At 31.9% G+C, this 21,159-nt stretch overlaps 2 protein-coding genes across 2 annotated transcripts; both read left to right on the top strand.

Moving 5' to 3' along the window:
- Positions 1 to 12,170: 12,170 nt before the first annotated feature.
- LOC134705921 (uncharacterized) lies at positions 12,171 to 12,527 on the top strand. Its single transcript, XM_063564635.1, has one exon. The coding sequence runs from the start codon at positions 12,171 to 12,173 to the stop codon at positions 12,525 to 12,527; it is 357 nt and encodes a 118-aa protein (XP_063420705.1).
- A 5,273-nt stretch (positions 12,528 to 17,800) lies between these two features.
- On the top strand, positions 17,801 to 18,157 carry LOC134705920 (uncharacterized). The gene has a single exon (XM_063564634.1). It carries the CDS (start codon positions 17,801 to 17,803, stop codon positions 18,155 to 18,157), a length of 357 nt encoding a protein of 118 aa, XP_063420704.1.
- The last annotated feature ends 3,002 nt before the right edge of the window (positions 18,158 to 21,159 follow it).

Genomic DNA, 21,159 nt, shown 5'->3' with positions numbered 1-21,159 from the left:
GTAATCAGTAGTGTCACCAATGTAGTTAACATTAGACTTGTTTAAATTGGATTTCATTGAAATTCAAATTAATATTGCAATCAACATCTGACAAGAAGTGAATTGATTACTTTTATATTTTTTGGTAAAATCTTCCAAAATGGGAAGCGGATTCAGTTCAGATAATGACAATGAGAGGATTGGAGCAGTTTTTGACGCTATACGACACGAAAGGTTTTCGCTGGCTGCAGATCTCATATCAAAAGGTACAGGGGTTAACTGTATTAACTTTGTTGGAAGCACGCCTCTTATAGAAACATGTAAGCACCGCAGGAATTCAATTAGGAAAAGGAGTGTAGTGGAATGTGCAAGAGAGTCTTTTGTTAGATTTCTTATCGAAAATACTTGTGACAGCAGCAAATATGATATATATGGATGGACAGCTCTTATGTATGCAGAAAAGAATGGTCATAGTAACATTGCTTATATTTTGGAGAAAACAGAGGATAATATGAATTCGAGAGTTTTAATAAAAAGAGCTGTGAGACAGAAAGCGCATAACAAACATGACAAACATCTTGTTGTTGAATAGGAACTAAGACCTACGATGTGAAAGTTTTGTTTGCCAATTCATATTCACTATTTTCTTTTCAAATTTGCTGTTTTCATCTCAAAATAGAGCCGGTGGGTCTTTAAAAGCCAATTCTATCTCATTGTAAAACAGTTTTGTGAAATATTTTCATAGTTATATAAATGGAAAGTTTATCTAATAACATAGATATTGAAAAAAATATATATAATTGTATAAAAGAAACATTTTTTAATAAAACTAAATATATGAGCTTAACAGTAGTAGTCGTTTGTTGATGTGCTTCTAGTTTTTATATAGATTAAACCGTTGATTTTCATGTTTTAATGGTTTTACACGAGTCATTTTTGGGGACCTTTATAGACTACTGTTTGATGTGAGCCAAGGCATCGTGTTAAAGATCGTGCTTTAACCTACGATGGTTTTTCTTTTACAAAGTTTAACTTGAATGGAGAGATGTCTCATTGACACTCATACCACATCTTCCTATATCTATTTACAACAAATATACCTTTCTTGTCCTGTAATAAGAAAATACAAATTATAATAAAGATTTCTTTACTGCATAGCAATACAATGTTTATCATTTTAACAGTTTGTATCTTGCTATATAACTTAAAGTACATCTAGAAACTGCCAATGTTACGACAAAGGAGATGCTTTTATCTTCCAAATAGTGATCAAGAGTTACAGTGGCGAAATCCACAGAAGACGAATGCACCATTAGTAACCACAAGCCGTTCATGTGGATCAGGATCGGTTTAACCTTCCGGAACGCTAAGGATCATTCTCGAATTTTGTTGAGGTTCGTGTTGCACAGTTTTGATACCATATGTTGTATTTTATATAAAAAAAAAAGCAGATGTGGTATGATTGCCAATGAGACAACCCTCCACAAGAGATCAGTATAACACAGAAATTAACAAGTATAGGTCACCGTACGTTCTTCAACATTGAACAAAGCCCTTACCGCATAGTCAGCTATAAAAGGCACCGAAATGACAACGTAAAGCAATTCAAACGAGAAAGCTAACGGCATAATTTATGTAAAAATTGAACCAAAAAAAAAACAACTATGTTTAAATGTCTTTTGGTCATTTTTGTTTTTGTCATGGCATTGTCAGCTTGTTATCGCTTCATGAGTTATAATAATTTCTTTGTTACTTTTCAAATCAGGACCGAAAGGAAGTTGATAGTTAGCGTATTAGCCCTGCGTCGTCAACCAGCGTAGATACCTCTGCTGTTGGAATCATAGTCCCCGAGTGTATCACCAGAATTTGTGTTATGATATTTTTTTAAATTGAGGAATGTATCTCCCTCATGCTAAGCTCTGATTCATTGTCCGGCTTTGACTTTACCTTTGTTTTTGGCCTTTTTTGGTTGATGTCTCTTTATCTTTTAAATAAGCTTTAGATATTTTCAAATATTTGACCTTGATCATCACTGAAGAGACACGTTTGTAGAAATGCGCTTCTAGTCATAAAAAAACGGTACCGTTTATGATATAAGAACTTATGTCGTAGGCTGTATGTCTACCATTTTATCACATTCCAATTGTCATTAATGGTTTAGTTTTGATTTCGTTTGGCCTCTATCCCAATTAAAGTTAAGGTCGTCATTATGCAAGATGAACAAGAAATAATGTTTGTTTCGTATCAACTAGTACACAGTTTTATTTAGGGACCAGCCGACGCCCGCATTTCGGTGCGGGATTTTCTCACTGTGTTGAAAACACATAAGTGGCCTTCGACTGTTATCGGATCTTGTGTCGGGTTGTTGAATGTTTGCCATATTCCTCCTTTCCATTCTCAATTTTATGTGTTGGAAGATGGTTTTGTATAATTGTTTAATTGCTTTTTGGAATAAACTATCAATCAGTGCGGTTTCTGAAGACATATTACTGATATTGTCAGCCTTTTTGTTATTAGCGTTACCTTGTCTCAACTCAGAACAATAAATAACAATTATAAACAACACAAGTTTTTTTCAATGTGTTTATCACGGTTTATATTTTCCACAGAGAATCTCATCTACAATAACATACTATTAATGGCACATCTTTTTTTTTGTTATGGTTAAAATTGTTGTTTTAGTTATTATTACAGATGATTTATTTCCATGTCTAACCACTCTGGTTAGTGTTGTTTTATCATATTAACCCCGGTGCATTTCTGAAACATCTTAATAAACTAGTAATGAACATTGTAATTTTGTATTCATAGGGACATTGACAACAAGATAGTTTTAAAAATGGCTTAGCAAAATCTATTATGTATTTCTTTCACGTAGCGTTGTCTTTCAAGACTTATATTTTAATAATGCCATATAAGCGGGAGGTTCGGGTTGCCATAAACCAGTTTCAACCTATCATTTTTCTTAAAATGTCTTATACCATGGCAAGTGTTATCAAATTGTCTGTTTTGATGCATGTTGGCGTCTGTTTTTGTTGCACTTCTGTGTTTCTGTTTATCCGTTGTTTACCTCTTATAGTTGATGTTTTTCCCTCAGTTTCAATTTGTAACCCGGATTTGTTTTCTTTCAATCGAATTATGACTTTTGAACAGGGGTATACTATACTACTGTTGCCTCAATTTATTAAATACGTTGAACATTTCATTCGATGTTGTCTCATTCAAAGTGAAAGGACTATATAGTGATTTCGATAACTGGAACATAACCGTAGTCATATGTGACATCTTCTATTTCAGTCAATCAACTCATAAAGTATGTTATACTCCAAATGGAATAGTCAGAAACCGCAGGACTTTGTAAGGTCATGTATGTGTTTATTTTTTTATTTTTTTATTTTTTGGCTTTATAACTATTATTATCTGAGCGTCAATGATAAGTCTTATGAAACGCGCGTCTGGCATATTTAATTATAATCTTGGTACCTTTGATAACTATTGAAGTTTAGTATGACTTCCGATTTTACTGCATTAGTACATATTTGTATTTCAGGCGCCAGCTGAATCCCGCCTCAGGGTGCGGGATTTTCTCGCTGTGTTGAAGACCCATTGTTGGCTTTCGGCTCTTATCTGCTTGTTGTGTCTTTGTCTCTTTGACATATTCCCCATCTCTAAACTCAATTTTAAAGTCAAAGAGATAGTTTTAAAAACGATGATTTAATTATTTAAATGCGTTTTTGGAATAACATAATCCGTGCAGTTTCTGAAGAACCCATAGTATTGATATTGTCAACTCTATCACCGCACCTTTTCTCAACTCAGAACAATAAATAACAAATGTAAACAACACATGTTTTTTCATGTGTTATTCACGGTTTTCCTTTTTTTTCGTGTGTTTATCACGGTATACATTTTAAAGGATGATTTCATTTACAATAACATTCTAATGTAATATCTTTGTTAATGTTCAGGTTAACATTGTTGTTGGAGCTATTATTACATATGATTTATCTTTAACCTTTTAAGAAATTTGGTTAATTCAAAAGTTTATACTGTTATTTCTGACCACTTTGGTTAATTTTGTTTCGCCCTATTAATCCCGGCGCATTTCTGATACATCTTCATAAACAGGTAATGAAGATGTCAATTTTGTATAGATAAGGATATTGGAAACTAGATGGTTCTATATAAAAGCAAAGAAACAATTTATGTAACACCGTTAGTTTTTATGTCCCATTTATGGGCATTATGTTTTCTGGTATGTGCATCCGTTCGTCCGTCCGTCAGTCCGTTCGTCCGTTCGTCCCGCATCCGATTAAAGTTTTTGGTCGAGATAGTTTTTGATGAAGTTGACGTCCAATCAACTTGTAACTTAGTAAACATGTACTCTATGATATGATCTTTCTGATTTGAATGCCAAATTAGAAAATTTATCCCATTTTCACGGTCCACTGAACATGGAAAATTATAGTGCGGATGGGGCATCAGTGTACTTGGGACACATTCTTGTTTGACATGATTTAAAATCAATCATTTTAACGTATTTATGGTCATCATAAAACAAACCTCCACAGACAGGGTGGCATATATTTTTATCCTGGTATTTAACAGTTTGTTCTAAATATACCTCACACTTGGTCTCTGAAACGTCATTCTTATTGTATTTGCTTAATATAATGCTACTCCATTTACAAGAGTTCCTTTTGTGTCAATAGTTTCATATTAACTTCATTATTATCGGCAATGTCATCAATGACGTATCTTGCAAAATTGTGTGAAAGAGATTTGATTAAGTTTCAAATTAACTGTTGCAATTTACGTAAAACATAGCAAAAAGTTCATTGATAAATGTATACATGTATTGTCCAGCAATAAGAAAATACGAGTGTTAATAAAAATTTAGAGATACATATTTTTCATATCTTTAACAACTATGATTTTGATATTATGCGTCATATGTTGACTCTCTCTAGAAGAAAAAAAAACAATGGAAAAGATTTAAATAAAGCATTTATACGAAGGAAAATGATTTCAGCTTCCAAATTGTGTTTACTATTTTTACAACTACGATCTTGATATTATGCCTCATATCAGCATTTAGAAATAAAACTTACGACAAAACAGATGGTTTCAGCTTCCAAATTGTGTACTTTCTATTTTATGTAGCAACACTCAAGCTGAGTCTGAATACGGAGTACATATCTCCCAGGTGACACGGTTGTCTTGGCTTGCATCTCTTATTATAATTTCCTGAAGAATGTGCTTAGTGAGGTTTGGGAATTTGTGTTCCATGTTCGGGCTGTTTATTTTCAGATACAGGGAAAACTATTTTCTTCTATTACACCCATTTTTCTTTTTATATAAAACTTCAAAAAGGTCATTTGCTAACATTTCAGCAGATTCTAAATTTGTTGTCTTTTTATTTTACCAAAAAAAATATCAATGCAAATATAAGGTAGAAGTCCGAGTCACCATGTATGAATACAAGGAGACTGATATCCTTGAACAAGTGTTAACAGTTTACCACCAAAGGTATTTACCAGTATTAAGTAAATAAACTTCACATTGGTCTCTAAAATGTCAATATTTTTTATTTGCTTAATAAAGTAACTCCCGTCTACGTTTATAGCAGTTCGAATTGTGTTAATTTGTATTATATAAACTACGTGGTTGTGTGTATTGTCATCTATGACGTACAAATTAGACTTGTATAAATTAGATTTACAAGAAAACTGGAATTACAATTACTTTATCATTGAATCAGGAAGGACGTTAATACTTTTGAAAAATGGGAACTGGAATCAGCAAAGACAAAGAAAATGAGAGGATTGGTGCAATATTCGAGGCTATACGACATGAAAGGTTCCCGTTAGCTACAGATCTCATTTCAAAAGGCAAAGGGGTTAACTGCATCAACTACTTTGGTAGCACGCCATTAATAGAAACATGTAAGTACCGCAAAAATTCAATCAGAAAAAGAAGTATAGTGGAATGTGACCGAGAGTCTTTTGTTAGATTTCTTATCGAAAATACTTGTGATAGCAGCAAATATGATATATATGGATGGACAGCTCTCATGTATGCAGAAAGGAATGGTCATAGTAACATTGCCAATATTTTGGAGGAAAAAGAAGAAAATACTTAATCGTTTAGATGTAATGCAGAAAACAGTCAACTCGTGAAAGCAGAACAAATATCTCATTCCTCAATGAGCACTAACATTACGGCTTGAAAGTCCTTGTTGCCAAATTCTAATCTTCACATGAAAAACGACCATGAAGGTATTTCAAAAGGACACGCATTGTGAATGAGAATAAAAGGAAATTTAACATAGCCCAATCTAAAAAAAGAAAAGAAAAGACAATATATTCCTCTGGAAATTTACAATGTTCTTCAAACAATTTTACTGCTAGGCCATTCAAAGTCACAACTATCTCATTGTCACATATGTCTTGTCAAATGTGGAAAAAAGTGCAGAAACAAAATATATGTTTTTCAACATATCTGTATGAAAAGATGAACTAAACATATCAGCATAAAAGCAAATATACTTTGTATTATATAGTTATGAATAAAAACAAGATAAAGATTTTTATAAAGCTTTACCAATGAAATTTTTGTTTCATTTTATTCACAATTTATATCTTGATATAATGCCTAATATCTTGACTGACATCTAGAACTTCACAGTAAGAGTCAGTCGGGAACGAATCTTGACGACACAGGATATGCTTTTTATTATGCAGCATCCCAGCAGGGCCTGTTTAATGAGTATTTATCTCCGAATTGATACAGTATTCAAGACTTTATCCTTATATTTTCTATTACGATTCATGATAGAGGGTTGCTATTTACTAGGAAGTATAAAATCAAAAGTTCAAAATGGCAAAGATAAAATCTTCAATTGGAAAATTTAAAAGTTGGTTGACAGTAATGGATTTTGTTTCACGGGTGTCGACACACCTGTTTCAATTGTCGTGACAAAAACCCCATCCTCTTTTCAGTCAAACTCATAGATTGAAAAAAAAACTGACACACCGTTTCTAAAAATAAAAAGAGTAAGAGACAAATAAAAGTACAGGAGACAAAGCATAGAAAACTAAAGACTGAGCAAATCGAACCCAGACAAAACTCGGGGTGATGTCAGTTGCTTCGGAAGGGTAAATAGATCCTGCTCCACATGTGGCACCCATCATGAAGCTTATGCTACAAATAAGCGTAGGATGCAGCACAGAACTTATTATATTATAAGTACGTCTGAACCATAGACAACTGTTTCAAGTTGATTTGATATACAAGAGCTTGCATTCCCTATCGTGATTAAATTAATCCTTAAGCCTAGAGATCCAAATGATGAAGTCGACAATTTTATAGATATTAACATGAGTTGTCGGCCGTTATAGAATATTTGTTTCACAGTAGACAGATGTTCCAATTATTGCAACCACAATCCCACCATCATCTCCTCCAGTGTGAACTACGGAACTAGACGTACACTAGATATGTAAATACATGAGCGGTTCGACGGGTGTCACATGTGGATCAAAATTTGCATCTTGGATTATCCCCGGTTTTGATGGGGTCGCGTTGATCAGGCTAAACTTTGTTTTTGAATCCTGTTGAGCTTGATTGATTCCAGATTATGACTGTTATACTGAACATGAATTCTCATTCCTATCCCATTCGGTATGTTTATACATATTAATGTATTTTAGTTATGAATTTCTTTGTATTTCTAATTGGATATTTTGTTATCTCTTATGTTCGCTTTTGGAGACGCCGTGGTTCAGTATTTATATATTCCGCTTTCGAACATTTATTTGTTAGTTTCTTATACGTCTGGCTCCGTTTGGTAATGTTTTTCTAAGTTGTTGTCTCTTTATTTCGTTTGTGGTTTGAAATCTGTATTTTCGGTTAAATTCACATATGTCTTGTGTGTCAGTATAGAGATACTCGTGGTTCGTCTGTAGGGTTTTTGCTTTTTGTTGTTATCTTTTATGTGTGAGTGTTTGGTCGTACATGATGATCTTGCACTATATTACAGTATCTGAATTTTATTTTCCATATGTATTTTGAAGTTGAAAAAAATCAGCTACTTAATTTTTGAAGAAACACAAAGAACTGATATATCACAAATATAAACAATACATTTTTTATGTGTTTATCACTGATTACATTTTGACATGTGTTTATCACGATTCACATTTATTTTAAATGTGTTTATTACGGGTTAAATTTTCAAGGATGAATAATCTACAATAACATGCTAGTATAACATTGTTTTGGTTAAAATTGTTGTTGAAGTTATTATTACAGATGATTTATCTCAAAGTTTTTGAGGATTTCGAAGAAGTCAAATGTTTACACGGTTATTTTTGATCACTTTGCTTAGTTTTGCTCTGCCCTATTAACCCCGTCGAATTTCATTTTTTTTCTTCATAAATTCGTAATAAACACAGGTACATGCACAACTAGATGGTTAAAACAACCTCAACAAATCAAATTATGTAACATTATTTATGTTAGTTTTTTTACAAAATTCAAAATCAGTCATTTTAACCTATTCATGGTCTATATATAAAATAGCACTACTGATAGGGCGGCTGATATATTTTTATCCTGGTATTTACCAGTTGGTACTAAATATACTTCACACTTGGTCTCTTAAATGTCATTCTTATTTTTAATGCTAGATATAATGTAAATCCATTCTATGTTTATAGGAGTTCCTTTGGTGTCAAATAGTTTTATTTGAACTACTACATCAGTATAGGAAATGTCATCAATAACGTTTGAGCAGATTTGTGAATGAAATTTTATTAAGTTTAAAATTTACTGTTGCCAGCTACGAAAAATATAACAAATATTTCACTGATATTTTCTATACATGTATTGTTGTCTCATTGGCACTCATACCACATCTTCCTATATCTATTGTCCTACGAATGATAATAAAAATTAATATATAAAGATTTTTTTATAGCTTAACTTATGTCGTGTTTGCTATTATTACAACTAATATATTGATATCATGCCTCATATCTTGACTTACCCTCTAGAGATTAACGATTACGGACGATTTAGAAATAAACTTTATGAAACAAGAGATGATTTCAGTTTGCCAATTGTGTTATTCCCATTTTATGTAGAAACATTCTCGCTGAGCCCGAATACGGAGTATATATCTCCCAGGTGAAAGGAAATTCAAGAGCTTGCATTTCCTATCATGATTTCCTTAGATATGTACTTAGGTAAGGTTTGATTATTTTTGTTAAATATTCGGACACCTGTTTAATTTCCTAAAATACATGGTAAAACATGTCCTATTTCAATCATTTTTTCTCATCATATAATACTTCAATAGCTCATTTAATGTCATTTGACAAAATTTCAGCAGAGTTTTGATTTGGGACCCAAATGATATCACTGCAAAGGTAAGGTAAAAGTCTCTTCCTGCCATTTAGAAAATGTTAAATATATCGAGAGAAAGAATTCAATATCCTCCCTTATGGAACTGAATTGTTTGCTGCAAACTTGCAGCAAGTCAAGCTTATGGCAATCAAAAAGTTTGCAGGAACACAGAAAATAGTGTTTGCAGAAGTTTGCGGCAAGTTACATGTTGGTTGTGTTTGGAAAATGCATTTCACAAATAAGAGATCAGGAGGCATTTTAGTTTCAAATAAATAAGGATATTCAGTATATAATTTTGAAAGTACGAATAATTCATAGAACTGCAGGTTTTAATCAAATAAGTAATGTTATCCTCAAACATAATAAAGTAAGCAACTATATATACATGTATGTGTGTAATGAAAAACTGCTGTGTAATTTGAAAGAGTTTGCAACAAAAATTGCCGCTAGCTTGCTAATTTGCATAATTGTATTTGCAGCAAGCTTGCCGCAACCTTCATTTTCATTGTAAAATGGTTGCGGAAATGTTTGTCACAGAGCTTATTTTTCGGTAAGGGCAGCAAATATTTATAGATCATTTTGATCCTAAAGAAGACTTTGTTGTTGAATAAACTGAATGTGAAATTTTACCTTTATTATACTGGATTCCTGTAAAGTTTTGTCATAATCAGTTCAATAGTTAGAGAAAAATCAAGTATCATGATAAGGTATAGCATGAACCAATAACTGATCAAATATTTATCTCATCTGCCTATAACAAATGAAAATGATACAAGAGATGACTTATCACTAAATGTAGCTTTTTGTCCTCCTTTTAAAACCATTTTGGTGCATTTATTCCTCTCGTTTCCTCAAAAATTCACCTTTTAGTCCAATAAATGAAAGATTAAGTGATTTGGTGAACTTTCACTGATTTATGATAGAAATGTTATAATAAATAAGTAATTGAAGTATTCAAGCTGAATGAACTATCCATATAACAGTTTTTTGTCTCCAAGGAAGTTTCAATAAGTTCTTACGTAAAACTTAAATTTGATCCGCGTTTAAGAGAGGTTTGTCAATAATTTGTTGTTACTACTTTAAAGACGACTTTTTTGTTGAATAAACTGAATGTGAAATTTTACCTTAGTTATACTGGATTCCTGTAAAGTTTTGTCATAATCAGTTCAATAGTAAGAGAAAAATCTAGTATCATAATAAGGTATAGTATGCACCAATAACTGATCAAATATTTATCTCATCTGCCTACAACAAATGAAAATGATACAAGAGATGACTTACCACTAATGGAGATTTTTGTCTTCCTTGTAGCATTTTGGTGCATTTATACCTCTCGTTCCTAAAACAATCACCGTTTTAGTCCAATAAATAAAACATTAGGTGAACTTTCACAGATTTATGATAGAAATGTTATAATAAATGAGTAATTGAAGTATTCAAGCTGAATGAACTATCCATATAACAGTTTTTTGTCTCCAAGGAAGTTTCAATAAGTTCTTACGTAAAACTTAAATTTGAGCCGCGTTTAAGAGAGGTTTGTCAATAATTTGTTGTTACCACTTTAAAGACGACTTTTTTGTTGAATAAACTGAATGTGAAATTTTACCTTAGTTATACTGGATTCCTGTAAAGTTTTGTCATAATCAGTTCAATAGTAAGAGAAAAATCTAGTATCATAATAAGGTATAGTATGCACCAATAACTGATCAAATATTTATCTCATCTGCCTACAACAAATGAAAATGATACAAGAGATGACTTACCACTAATGGAGATTTTTGTCTTCCTTGTAGCATTTTGGTGCATTTATACCTCTCGTTCCTAAAACAATCACCGTTTTAGTCCAATAAATAAAACATTTGGTGAACTTTCACTGATTTATGATAGAAATGTTATAATAAATGAGTAATTGAAGTATTCAAGCCGAATGAACTATCCATATAACAGTTTTTTGTCTCCATGGAAGTTTCAATAAGTTCTTACGTAAAACTCAAATTTGAGCCGCGTTTAAGAGAGGTTTGTCAATAATTTGTTGTTACTACTTTGAAAAAGATTTCATCCACTTATAACTATAAAATTATTAAAGCATAACTTAAGAAACATGTTCTATTATCTTTCTTATAAGAAATAAAGAGAAAAAGCTCCCCAGAACACTAAGTATGACTTGTTGTGTCTACTAATACTCATGGTTGAGTCTTATTCATGGAAATAACCATAACTGGAAGTTAATCAATCATATTATAACTTCTGTTTAACCTGTGTACAAGCTTTCTTTAGTAACCGTACAATTTCAAGTTTACAAAATAATCCATAGAAACCCCAAATAAAAAAAACAATATGGTGCTTTGAAATAGCCCCGATATACCACATTCCCACTTATTTACTCGAATGTTATCTACCTACTCATGACCAGCTTTTTATTTATTTGAGGACGGGTGCCACCAGTAAAGCAATAGTAGTTAGTATCGATGAAATCTAATACAAAGGGGGCTGATATCCTTGAAGCGTAAACAGTTTACCACCATGTGTATTTATCAGTATTAAGTAAATATACTTCACATTGGTCTCTAAAATGCCAATATTTTTTATTTGCTAAATGTAATGTACCTCCCTCACGTTAACATCCGGTAGAACTGTGTTGATTTTTATTTTATAAACTACGTGATTGTGGGTAGTGTCATCAATGACGTAGATAGCAGACTTGTATAAATAAGATTCATAATAATATAAAAATCACTATTGCTTTATCATTGAGCCAGGAAGGACATTACTACTCTTGAAAAATGGGATGCGGAATCAGTCAAAACAAAGAAAATGAGAGGATTGGTGCAATATTCGAGGCTATACGACACGAAAGGTTTCCACTGGCTACAGATCTAATTTCAAAAGGCAAAGGGGTTGATTATATCAACTATTTTGGTAGTACGCCATTAATAGAATCATGTAAGTACCGCAGAAATTCAATCAGAAAACGGAGTATAGTGGAATGTGACCGAGAGTCTTTTGTTAGATTCCTGATCGAAAATACTTGTGATAGCAGCAAATATGATATATATGGATGGACAGCTCTTATGTATGCAGAAAGGAATGGTCATAGTAAAATTGCTAATATTTTGGAGAAAAAAGAAGAAAATACTTAATCGTTTATAAGAGGAGTTGTAGTGCAGAATGCAGTCATTCAAACAGAACGTGCATCTCGTAGTGAATGAGAACATGAACTACAGCTTGAAGAATCTTGTTGCCATAGTCTAGCCATCACTTGAAGAACCAATCAACAATTACGGATTGAAAGACCATGTTGCCTTCACGTGGTAGCTATATTGTAGCCGGCACCTTAAAAATAACCACAAAAGTATAAGGACACGCATTGTGAATGAAAATAAAAAGAAATGAAACACAGCCTCATCACAACAAAAAACAGAAAAGACAATATTTTCCTTTGGAAATATACGATATTCTTCACACAATTGTACTGCTAGGTCATTCAGAGTCAAAACTATCTGATTGTCATATATGTCAGATCAAATGTGGTAAAAAGTGAAGAAATAAAATATATGTTTTTCAACATATCTGTATGAAAAGATGAACTAAACATATCAGCATCAAAGCAAATATACATTGTATTGTATAGCAATAAAAAAAACAGTAAATAAAGTTTTTTGTATAGCTTTACCAATGATTTTTTTGTTTAATTCACCATTTATATCTTGATATAATGCCTTATATATTGGCTGACATCTGTATTTACAAGAGAATCATGACTGGTTACGTTATTGGACCAAAATATTTCTACAATTATACCCTCGTATTTTTTTTATCAAAAGACAACATCTGTTTTTTCTCAAGCTTTTATTTTAATTCTTCGGTATCAAAAACATCGAATACAGGGAGGCTGTTATCCTTCAATTGTTACAGTTTACAATTATTGATGTTTACCCATATAAATAAGATATATCGCACCTTGGTCTCTGAAAAGTTATCATTGCAGATTTTTTTATTATAGGATAGCTCTCGTCTATGTCTACTAGAATATAAGTTTGTTCAGATTGAAATTACTATTACAATTAAAATATGGCACGGAGTTCAGTGATACCTTTAAGATTTATTGAGAAAGTCTTGAATAGTAAATATGATATACATGAATGGACAGCTCTCATGAATACAGAACAGAATGTTAAAGTTAATATTTATAAATATTAGAGAAATATTTATAGAAAGTGTAAATAAAAGGAGCCGTGAGGCAAGAAATATTAAACGCATGACAAAAGAACATACACATTGCTGGTAAATAAGAACTTTTACAACTTGAAAGATTTTGTTGCAGGTTTTTTTACTGAAGATGTTAGTACAAACTAGCTGTGTTCAATTCAAAATGGAACTATTAGGTCTTTCAAAACCACAACTATCTGATTGTCAAAAATGTCTTGTCAAATATTGTATTATTTATATAATGAAGACATAAAAGAGGGACGAAAGATACCAGAGGGACAGTCAACTCATAGATTGTAAAGAAACAGACACGCCGTGTCTAAAAATACAAAGAGTTAGAGACAAATAATAGTGCATAAGAAAAAAATAGAAAACTAAAGACTGAGCAAAACTAACCCCGACAAAACTGGGGGGATCTCAGTTGCTTCGGAAGGGTAAAAAGATCCTGCTCCACATGTGGCACCCATCGTGTAGCTTATGCTATAATCTGTCAATCAGTGTAATTGAAGTCTGAAGCAGGCATGTCAGTATCTGCTAGTAGTCTTTTGTTAATTTATGTACCATAGTCATTTTTCTTTAGTTTATTTTGTTAACTATTCTGACATCGGACTCGGACATCTTTTAAACTGTATTTCACTGAGTGTATTGCTGTTCGTTTGTTATCCTACATTGCCTAGAGGTATAGGTAAAAGGTTGAGATCTCAAAAATCTTGTTGTACCCCACCGCATTTTTTGCTCCTGTCCTAAGTCAGGAATGGAATGGCTTTTGTTAGATTTGTATGATTTTGATTTTAGTTTCTTTATATGTTTCGAAGTCTAGTATGAATTCTGTATTTTCGGTTAAATTAACATATGTCTTGTTTGTCAGTATAGAGATACTCGTTGTTTGTCTGTAGGGTTTTTGCTTTTTGTTCTTAGCTTTGATGTGTTAGTGTTTGGTCGTACATGATTTTGCACTATATTACAGTATCTTAATTTTATTTTCCATATGTAATGAAGTTGAAAAAAATCAGCTACTTAATTTTTGAAGAAACACAAAGAACTGATATATCACAAATATAAACAATACATTTTTTATGTGTTTATCACTGATTACATTTTGACATGTGTTTATCACGATTCACATTTATTTTAAATGTGTTTATTACGTGTTAAATTTTCAAGGATGAATAATCTACAATAACATGCTAGTATAACATTGTTTTGGTTAAAATTGTTGTTGAAGTTATTATTACAGATGATTTATCTCCAAGTTTTTGAGGAATTCGAACAAGTCAAATGTTTACACGGTTATTTTTTATCACTTTGCTTAGCTTTGCTCTGCCCTATTAACCCCGTCGAATTTCATTTTTTCCCCCTCATAACACAACTAGATGGTTAAAACAAGCTCAACAAATCAAATTATGTAACATTAATTATGTTAGTTTTTTTACAAAATTCAAAATCAGTCATTTTAACCTATTTATGGTCTATATATATATAAAGCACTTCTGATAAGGCGGCCGATATATTTTTATCATGGTATTTACCAATTGGTACTAAATATACTTCACACTTGGTCTCTTAAATGTCATTCTTATTTTTAATGCTAGATATAATGTAAATCCATTCTATGTTTATAGGAGTTCCTTTGGTGTCAAATAGTTTTATTTGAACTACTACATCAGTATAAGAAATGTCATCAATAACGTATGAGCAGAATTGTGAATGAAATTTTATTAGGTTTCAAATTTACTGTTGCCAGCTATGGTAAAATATAACAAATATTTCACTGATATATTCTATACATGTATTGTTGTCTCATTGGCACTCATACCACATCTTCCTATATCTATTGTCCTACGAATGATAATAAAAATTAATATATAAAGATTTTTTTATAGCTTTACTAATATCGTGTTTGCTATTATTACAACTAATATATTGATATCATGCCTCATATCTTGACTTACCCTCTAGAGATTAACGATGACGGACGAATTAGAAATAAACTTTATGAAACAAGAGATGATTTCAGTTTGCCAATTGTGTAATTCCCATTTTATGTAGAAACATTCTTGCTGAGCCCGAATACGGAGTATATATCTCCCAGGTGAAAGGAAATTTAAGAGCTTGCATTTCCTATCATGATTTCCTTAGATATGTACTTAGGTAAGGTTTAATTATTTTTGTTAAATATTCGGACACCTGTTTAATTACCTAAAATACATGGTAAAACATGTCCTATTTCAATCATTTTTTCTCATCATATAATACTTCAATAGCTCATTTAATGTCATTTGAGAAAATTTCAGCAGACTTTTGATTTGAGACCCAAATGATATCACTGCAAAGGTAAGGTAAAAGTCTCTTCCTGCCATTTAGAAAATGTTAAATATATCGAGAGAAAGAATTCAATATCCTCCCTTATGGAACTGAATTGTTTGCTGCAAACTTGCAGCAAGTCAAGCTTATGGCAATCAAAAAGTTTGCATGAACACAGAAAATAGAGTTTGCAGAAGTTTGCGGCAAGTTACATGTTGGTTGTGTTTGGAAAATGCATTTCACAAATAAGAGATCAGGCGGCATTTTAGTTTCAAATAAATAAGGATATTCAGTATATAATTTTGAAAGTACGAATAATTCATAGAAATGCAGGTTTTAATCAAATAAGTAAAGTTATCCTCAAACATAATAAAGTAAGCAACTATATATACATGTATGTGTGTAATGAAAAACTGCTGTGTAATTTGAAAGAGATAAATTGAATATGTCTACTTACTTGACATTGGTATAATGTGTAGTTCCTGCAGGTTTGTCGCAAGTTTGCAACAAAAAATTGCCGCTAGCTTGCGGCAAATATAATTTGCATAATTGTATTTGCAGCAAGCTTGCCGCAACCTTCATTTCCATTGTAAAATGGTCGCGGAAATGTTTGTCACAGAGCTTATTTTTCGGTAAGGGCAGCAAATATGTATAGATCATTTTGATCCTAAAGAAGACTTTGTTGTTGAAAAACTGAATGTTAAATTTTACCTTTTTTTATATTGGATTCCTGTAAAGTTTTGTCATAATCAGTTCAATAGTTAGAGAAAAATCTAAAACCATGATAAGGTATAGCATGAACCAATAACTGATCAAATATTTATCTCATCTGCCTACAACAGATGAAAATGATACAAGAGATGACTTATCACTAATGTAGCTTTTTGTCCTCCTTTTAAAACCATTTTGGTGTATTTATACCTCTCGTTTCCTCAAAAATTCACCTGTTAGTCCAATAAATAAAAGATTTAGTGATTTGGTGAACTTTCACTGATTTATGATAGAAATGTTATAATAAATAAGTAATTGAAGTATTCAAGCTGAATGAACTATCCATATAACAGTTTTTTGTCTCCAAGGAAGTTTCAATAAGTTCTTACGTAAAACTTAAATTTGAGCCGCGTCTAAGAGAGGTTTGTCAATAATTTGTTGTTACTACTTTGAAAAAGATTGCATCCACTTATAACTAAAAAATTATTAAAGCATAACTTAAGAAACATGTTCTATTATCTTTCTTATAAGAAATAAAGAGAAAAAGCTCCCCAGAACACTAAGTATGACTTGTTATGTCTACTAATACTCATGGTTGAGTCTTATTCATGGAAATAACCATAACTGGAAGTTAATCAATCATATTATAACTTCTTTTTAACCTGTGTACAAGCTTTCTTTAGTAACCGTGTAATTTCAAGTTTACAAAATAATCCATAGAAACCCCAAATAAAAAAAACAATATGGTGCTTTGAAATAGCCCCGATATACCACATTCCCACTTATTTACTCGAATGTTATCTACCTACTCATGACCAGCTTTTTATTTATTTGAGGACGGGTGCCACCAGTAAAGCAATAGTAGTTAGTATCGATGAAATCTAATACAAAGGGGGCTGATATCCTTGAAGCGTAAACAGTTTACCACCATTTGTATTTATCAGTATTAAGTAAATATACTTCACATTGGTCTCTAAAATGCCAATATTTTTTATTTGCTAAATGTAATGTACCTCCCTCACGTTAATATCCGGTAGAACTGTGTTGATTTTTATTTTATAAACTACGTAATTGTGGGTAGTGTCATCAATGACGTAGATAGCAGACTTGTATAAATAAGATTCATAATAATATAAAAATCACTATTGCTTTATCATTGAGCCAGGAAGGACATTACTACTCTTGAAAAATGGGATGCGGAATCAGTCAAAACAAAGAAAATGAGAGGATTGGTGCAATATTCAAGGCTATACGACACGAAAGGTTTCCACTGGCTACAGATCTAATTTCAAAAGGCAAAGGGGTTGATTATATTAACTATTTTGGTAGTACGCCATTAATAGAAACATGTAAGTACCGCAGAAATTCAATCAGAAAACGGAGTATAGTGGAATGTGACCGAGAGTCTTTTGTTAGATTCCTGATCGAAAATACTTGTGATAGCAGCAAATATGATATATATGGATGGACAGCTCTTATGTATGCAGAAAGGAATGGTCATAGTAAAATTGCTAATATTTTGGAGAAAAAAGAAGAAAATACTTAATCGTTTATAAGAGGAGTTGTAGTGCAGAATGCAGTCATTCAAACAGAACGTGCATCTCGTAGTGAATGAGAACATGAAATACAGCTTGAAGGATCTTGTTGCCATAGTCTAGCCATCACTTGAAGAACCAATCAACAATTACGGATTGAAAGACCATGTTGCCTTCACGTGGTAGCTATATTGTAGCCGGCACCTTAAAAATAACCACAAAAGTATAAGGACACGCATTGTGAATGAAAATAAAAATAAATGAAACACAGCCTCATCACAACAAAAAACAGAAAAGACAATATTTTCCTTTGGAAATATACGATATTCTTCACACAATTGTACTGCTAGGTCATTCAGAGTCAAAACTATCTGATTGTCATATATGTCAGATCAAATGTGGTAAAAAGTGAAGAAATAAAATATATGTTTTTCAACATATCTGTATGAAAAGATGAACTAAACATATCAGCATCAAAGCAAATATACATTGTATTGTATAGCAATAAAAAAAACAGTAAATAAAGTTTTTTGTTTGGCTTTACCAATGATTTTTTTGTTTAATTCACCATTTATATTGATATAATGCCTGATATATTGACTGACATCTGTATTTACAAGAGAATCATGACTGGTGAAGTTATTGGACCAAAATCTTTTTACAATTATACCCTCGTACTTTTTTTTTATCAAAAGACAACATAAGTTTTTCTCAAGCTTTTATTTAAATTCTTCGGTATCAAAAACATCGAATACAGAGAGGCTGTTATCATTGAATTGTTACAGTTTACAATCATATATGTTTACCCATATCAATAAAATATATCGCACCTTGGTCTCTGAAAAGTTATCATTGCAGATTTTCTTATTATAGGATAGCTCTCGTCTATGTCTACTAGAATATAAGTTTGTTGAGATTGAAATAACTATTACAATTAAAATATGGCACGGAGTTCAGTGATACCTTTAAGATTTATTGAGAAAGTCTTGAATAGTAAATATGATGTACATGGATGGACAGCTCTTATGAATACAGAAAAGAATGTAAAAGTAATACTGTTAATATTTATAGAGATTAGAGAACTATTAATAGAAAGTGTAAATAAAAGGAGATCTGAGGCAGGAAATATTAAACGCATGACAAAAGAACATACACATTGCTGGTAAATAAAAACTTGAAATACAACTTGAAAGATTTTGTTGCAGACTTTTTTTACTGAATATGTCAGTAAAACTAGCCGTGTTCAATTCAAAATGCAACGATTAGATCTTTCAAAACAACAACTATCTGATTGTCAAAAATGTCTTGTAAAATGTTGTATTATTAATATGATGAAAACATAAAAGAGGGACTAAAGATACCAGATGGACAGTCAAAATCATAGATTGAAAAGAAACTGACAACGCCATTGGTAAAAATAGTAAGACAAACAGACAAATGATAGTACAAAAGACAAAACAAAGAAAACTAAAAACTGAGCAACACGAACCGCGACAAAAACTGGGAGTGATCTCAGGTGCTTTGGAAAGGTAAACAGATCCTGCTCCATATGTGGCACCCGTCGTATTGCTTATGTTATAATCTTTCAACAAGTTTAATTTAGGTCTTGAGCAGGCATGTCGTTATCTGCTAGTAGTCTTTTGTTAATTTATGTATCGTAGTCATTGTCTTTATGTTTTTTTTTTTACTTATTATTACATCAGACTCGGACTTCTTTTAAACACTGAGTTTTACTTAGCGAATTGCTGTGTGTTTGTTTTTCCTAAATAAGCTAGAGATATAGGTAAAGGGTTGTGATCTCCAAATTCAGCCCTTTATAGCTTGTTGTTCGGTGTGAGCCAAGGCTCCGTGTTGAAGGCCGTACTTTAACCTATAATGGTTTAATTTTTAAATTGTTATTTGGATGGAGAGTTGTCTCATTGGCACTCACACCACATCTTCCTATATCTATTAACCCCGCCGCATTTTTTGCTCCTGTACTAAGTCAGGAATGGAATGGCTTTTGTTAGATTTGTATGATTTTTAATTTTAGTTTCTTTTATATGTTTCGAAGTTTAGTATGACGTCAATGATCACAAGTACATATTTTTGATAAGAGGCAAGCTGAAACACGCCTCCGTGTGCGAGATTTTGTTGTTGAATTAATAACTCATTGGTCCGCCCGCCTTCGGCTGTTTTCTGCTCATCGGTCAGGTTGTTGTCTGATTGACACATTTCCCATTTCCACTCTCAACTTTATGAACATGAGATGGATTTTTATTACATAGATAGTGAATATAAAAATATCAATATTTGTAGAAAATAATTATTAGTTTACTGTATGAAAACTAATCATGAAAAAACCCTAGAATATACATGTGTTGTGTTATTATAAGACAAACTAAATAATAATAAATTTCTGTAAATAAAGATTTCGTCACAGCTTGAGCGATATGATGTTTTTTTATTTTCAAAAAATGAAAATAATACGTTAAACATTGTCTTTTTTCGAAGCGCTTTTCTGGATTGACCTTCATACCTTTGAAAGCCAAGAATGAATAAGAACCGAAACAGTCGAAGAGCTAAATGATTAAAAGGATCATTTACAATCACAAAATCCGTTTTTTGTCTACCTTGCCTGATAGAGATGAAACCTTTTATCTCGATATTTTGCGACTTATCTTAACAAAATTTCTTGAAATCGTCAATGAGGTTCGGTTGAGAAAAACGATTTTATAAGTCAAAGAACATGATATCAGCTGCCCAAAATTGTAAAATTGCATTGATATGTAGCATCATGCCAACATATAAAGTCATGCCTATTGAGTATAGATAATTTAGATGATCTATAACTATAAGAATACCATCTTTGTGCTTTATATCATGTACTGTAGTACGACGCTAGACTAAAACTGACGTGGAAAGGTAAAATTTAGTCGTGTGGTCTAGCGCTACGGTTACAGTTATCTTAGTAGCATTGGTTCGAATCCCCGCGAGGGAAGAACCAAAAATGTGCAAAAGCAAACTTACAGAT

This window comes from Mytilus trossulus, chromosome 2 (assembly GCF_036588685.1).
Source record: "Mytilus trossulus isolate FHL-02 chromosome 2, PNRI_Mtr1.1.1.hap1, whole genome shotgun sequence".
Lineage (NCBI taxonomy): Eukaryota > Metazoa > Mollusca > Bivalvia > Mytilida > Mytilidae > Mytilus > Mytilus trossulus.
Note: the sequence above shows the minus strand (reverse complement) of the source record. Positions and strands in the feature narration are given on the sequence as shown.

Bases quoted from the DNA above. Each gene is read 5' to 3' on its own strand.
- LOC134705921 (XM_063564635.1), top strand. From the start codon at position 12,171: ATGGGATGCGGAATCAGTCAAAACAAAGAAAATGAGAGGATTGGTGCA.
- LOC134705920 (XM_063564634.1), top strand. From the start codon at position 17,801: ATGGGATGCGGAATCAGTCAAAACAAAGAAAATGAGAGGATTGGTGCA.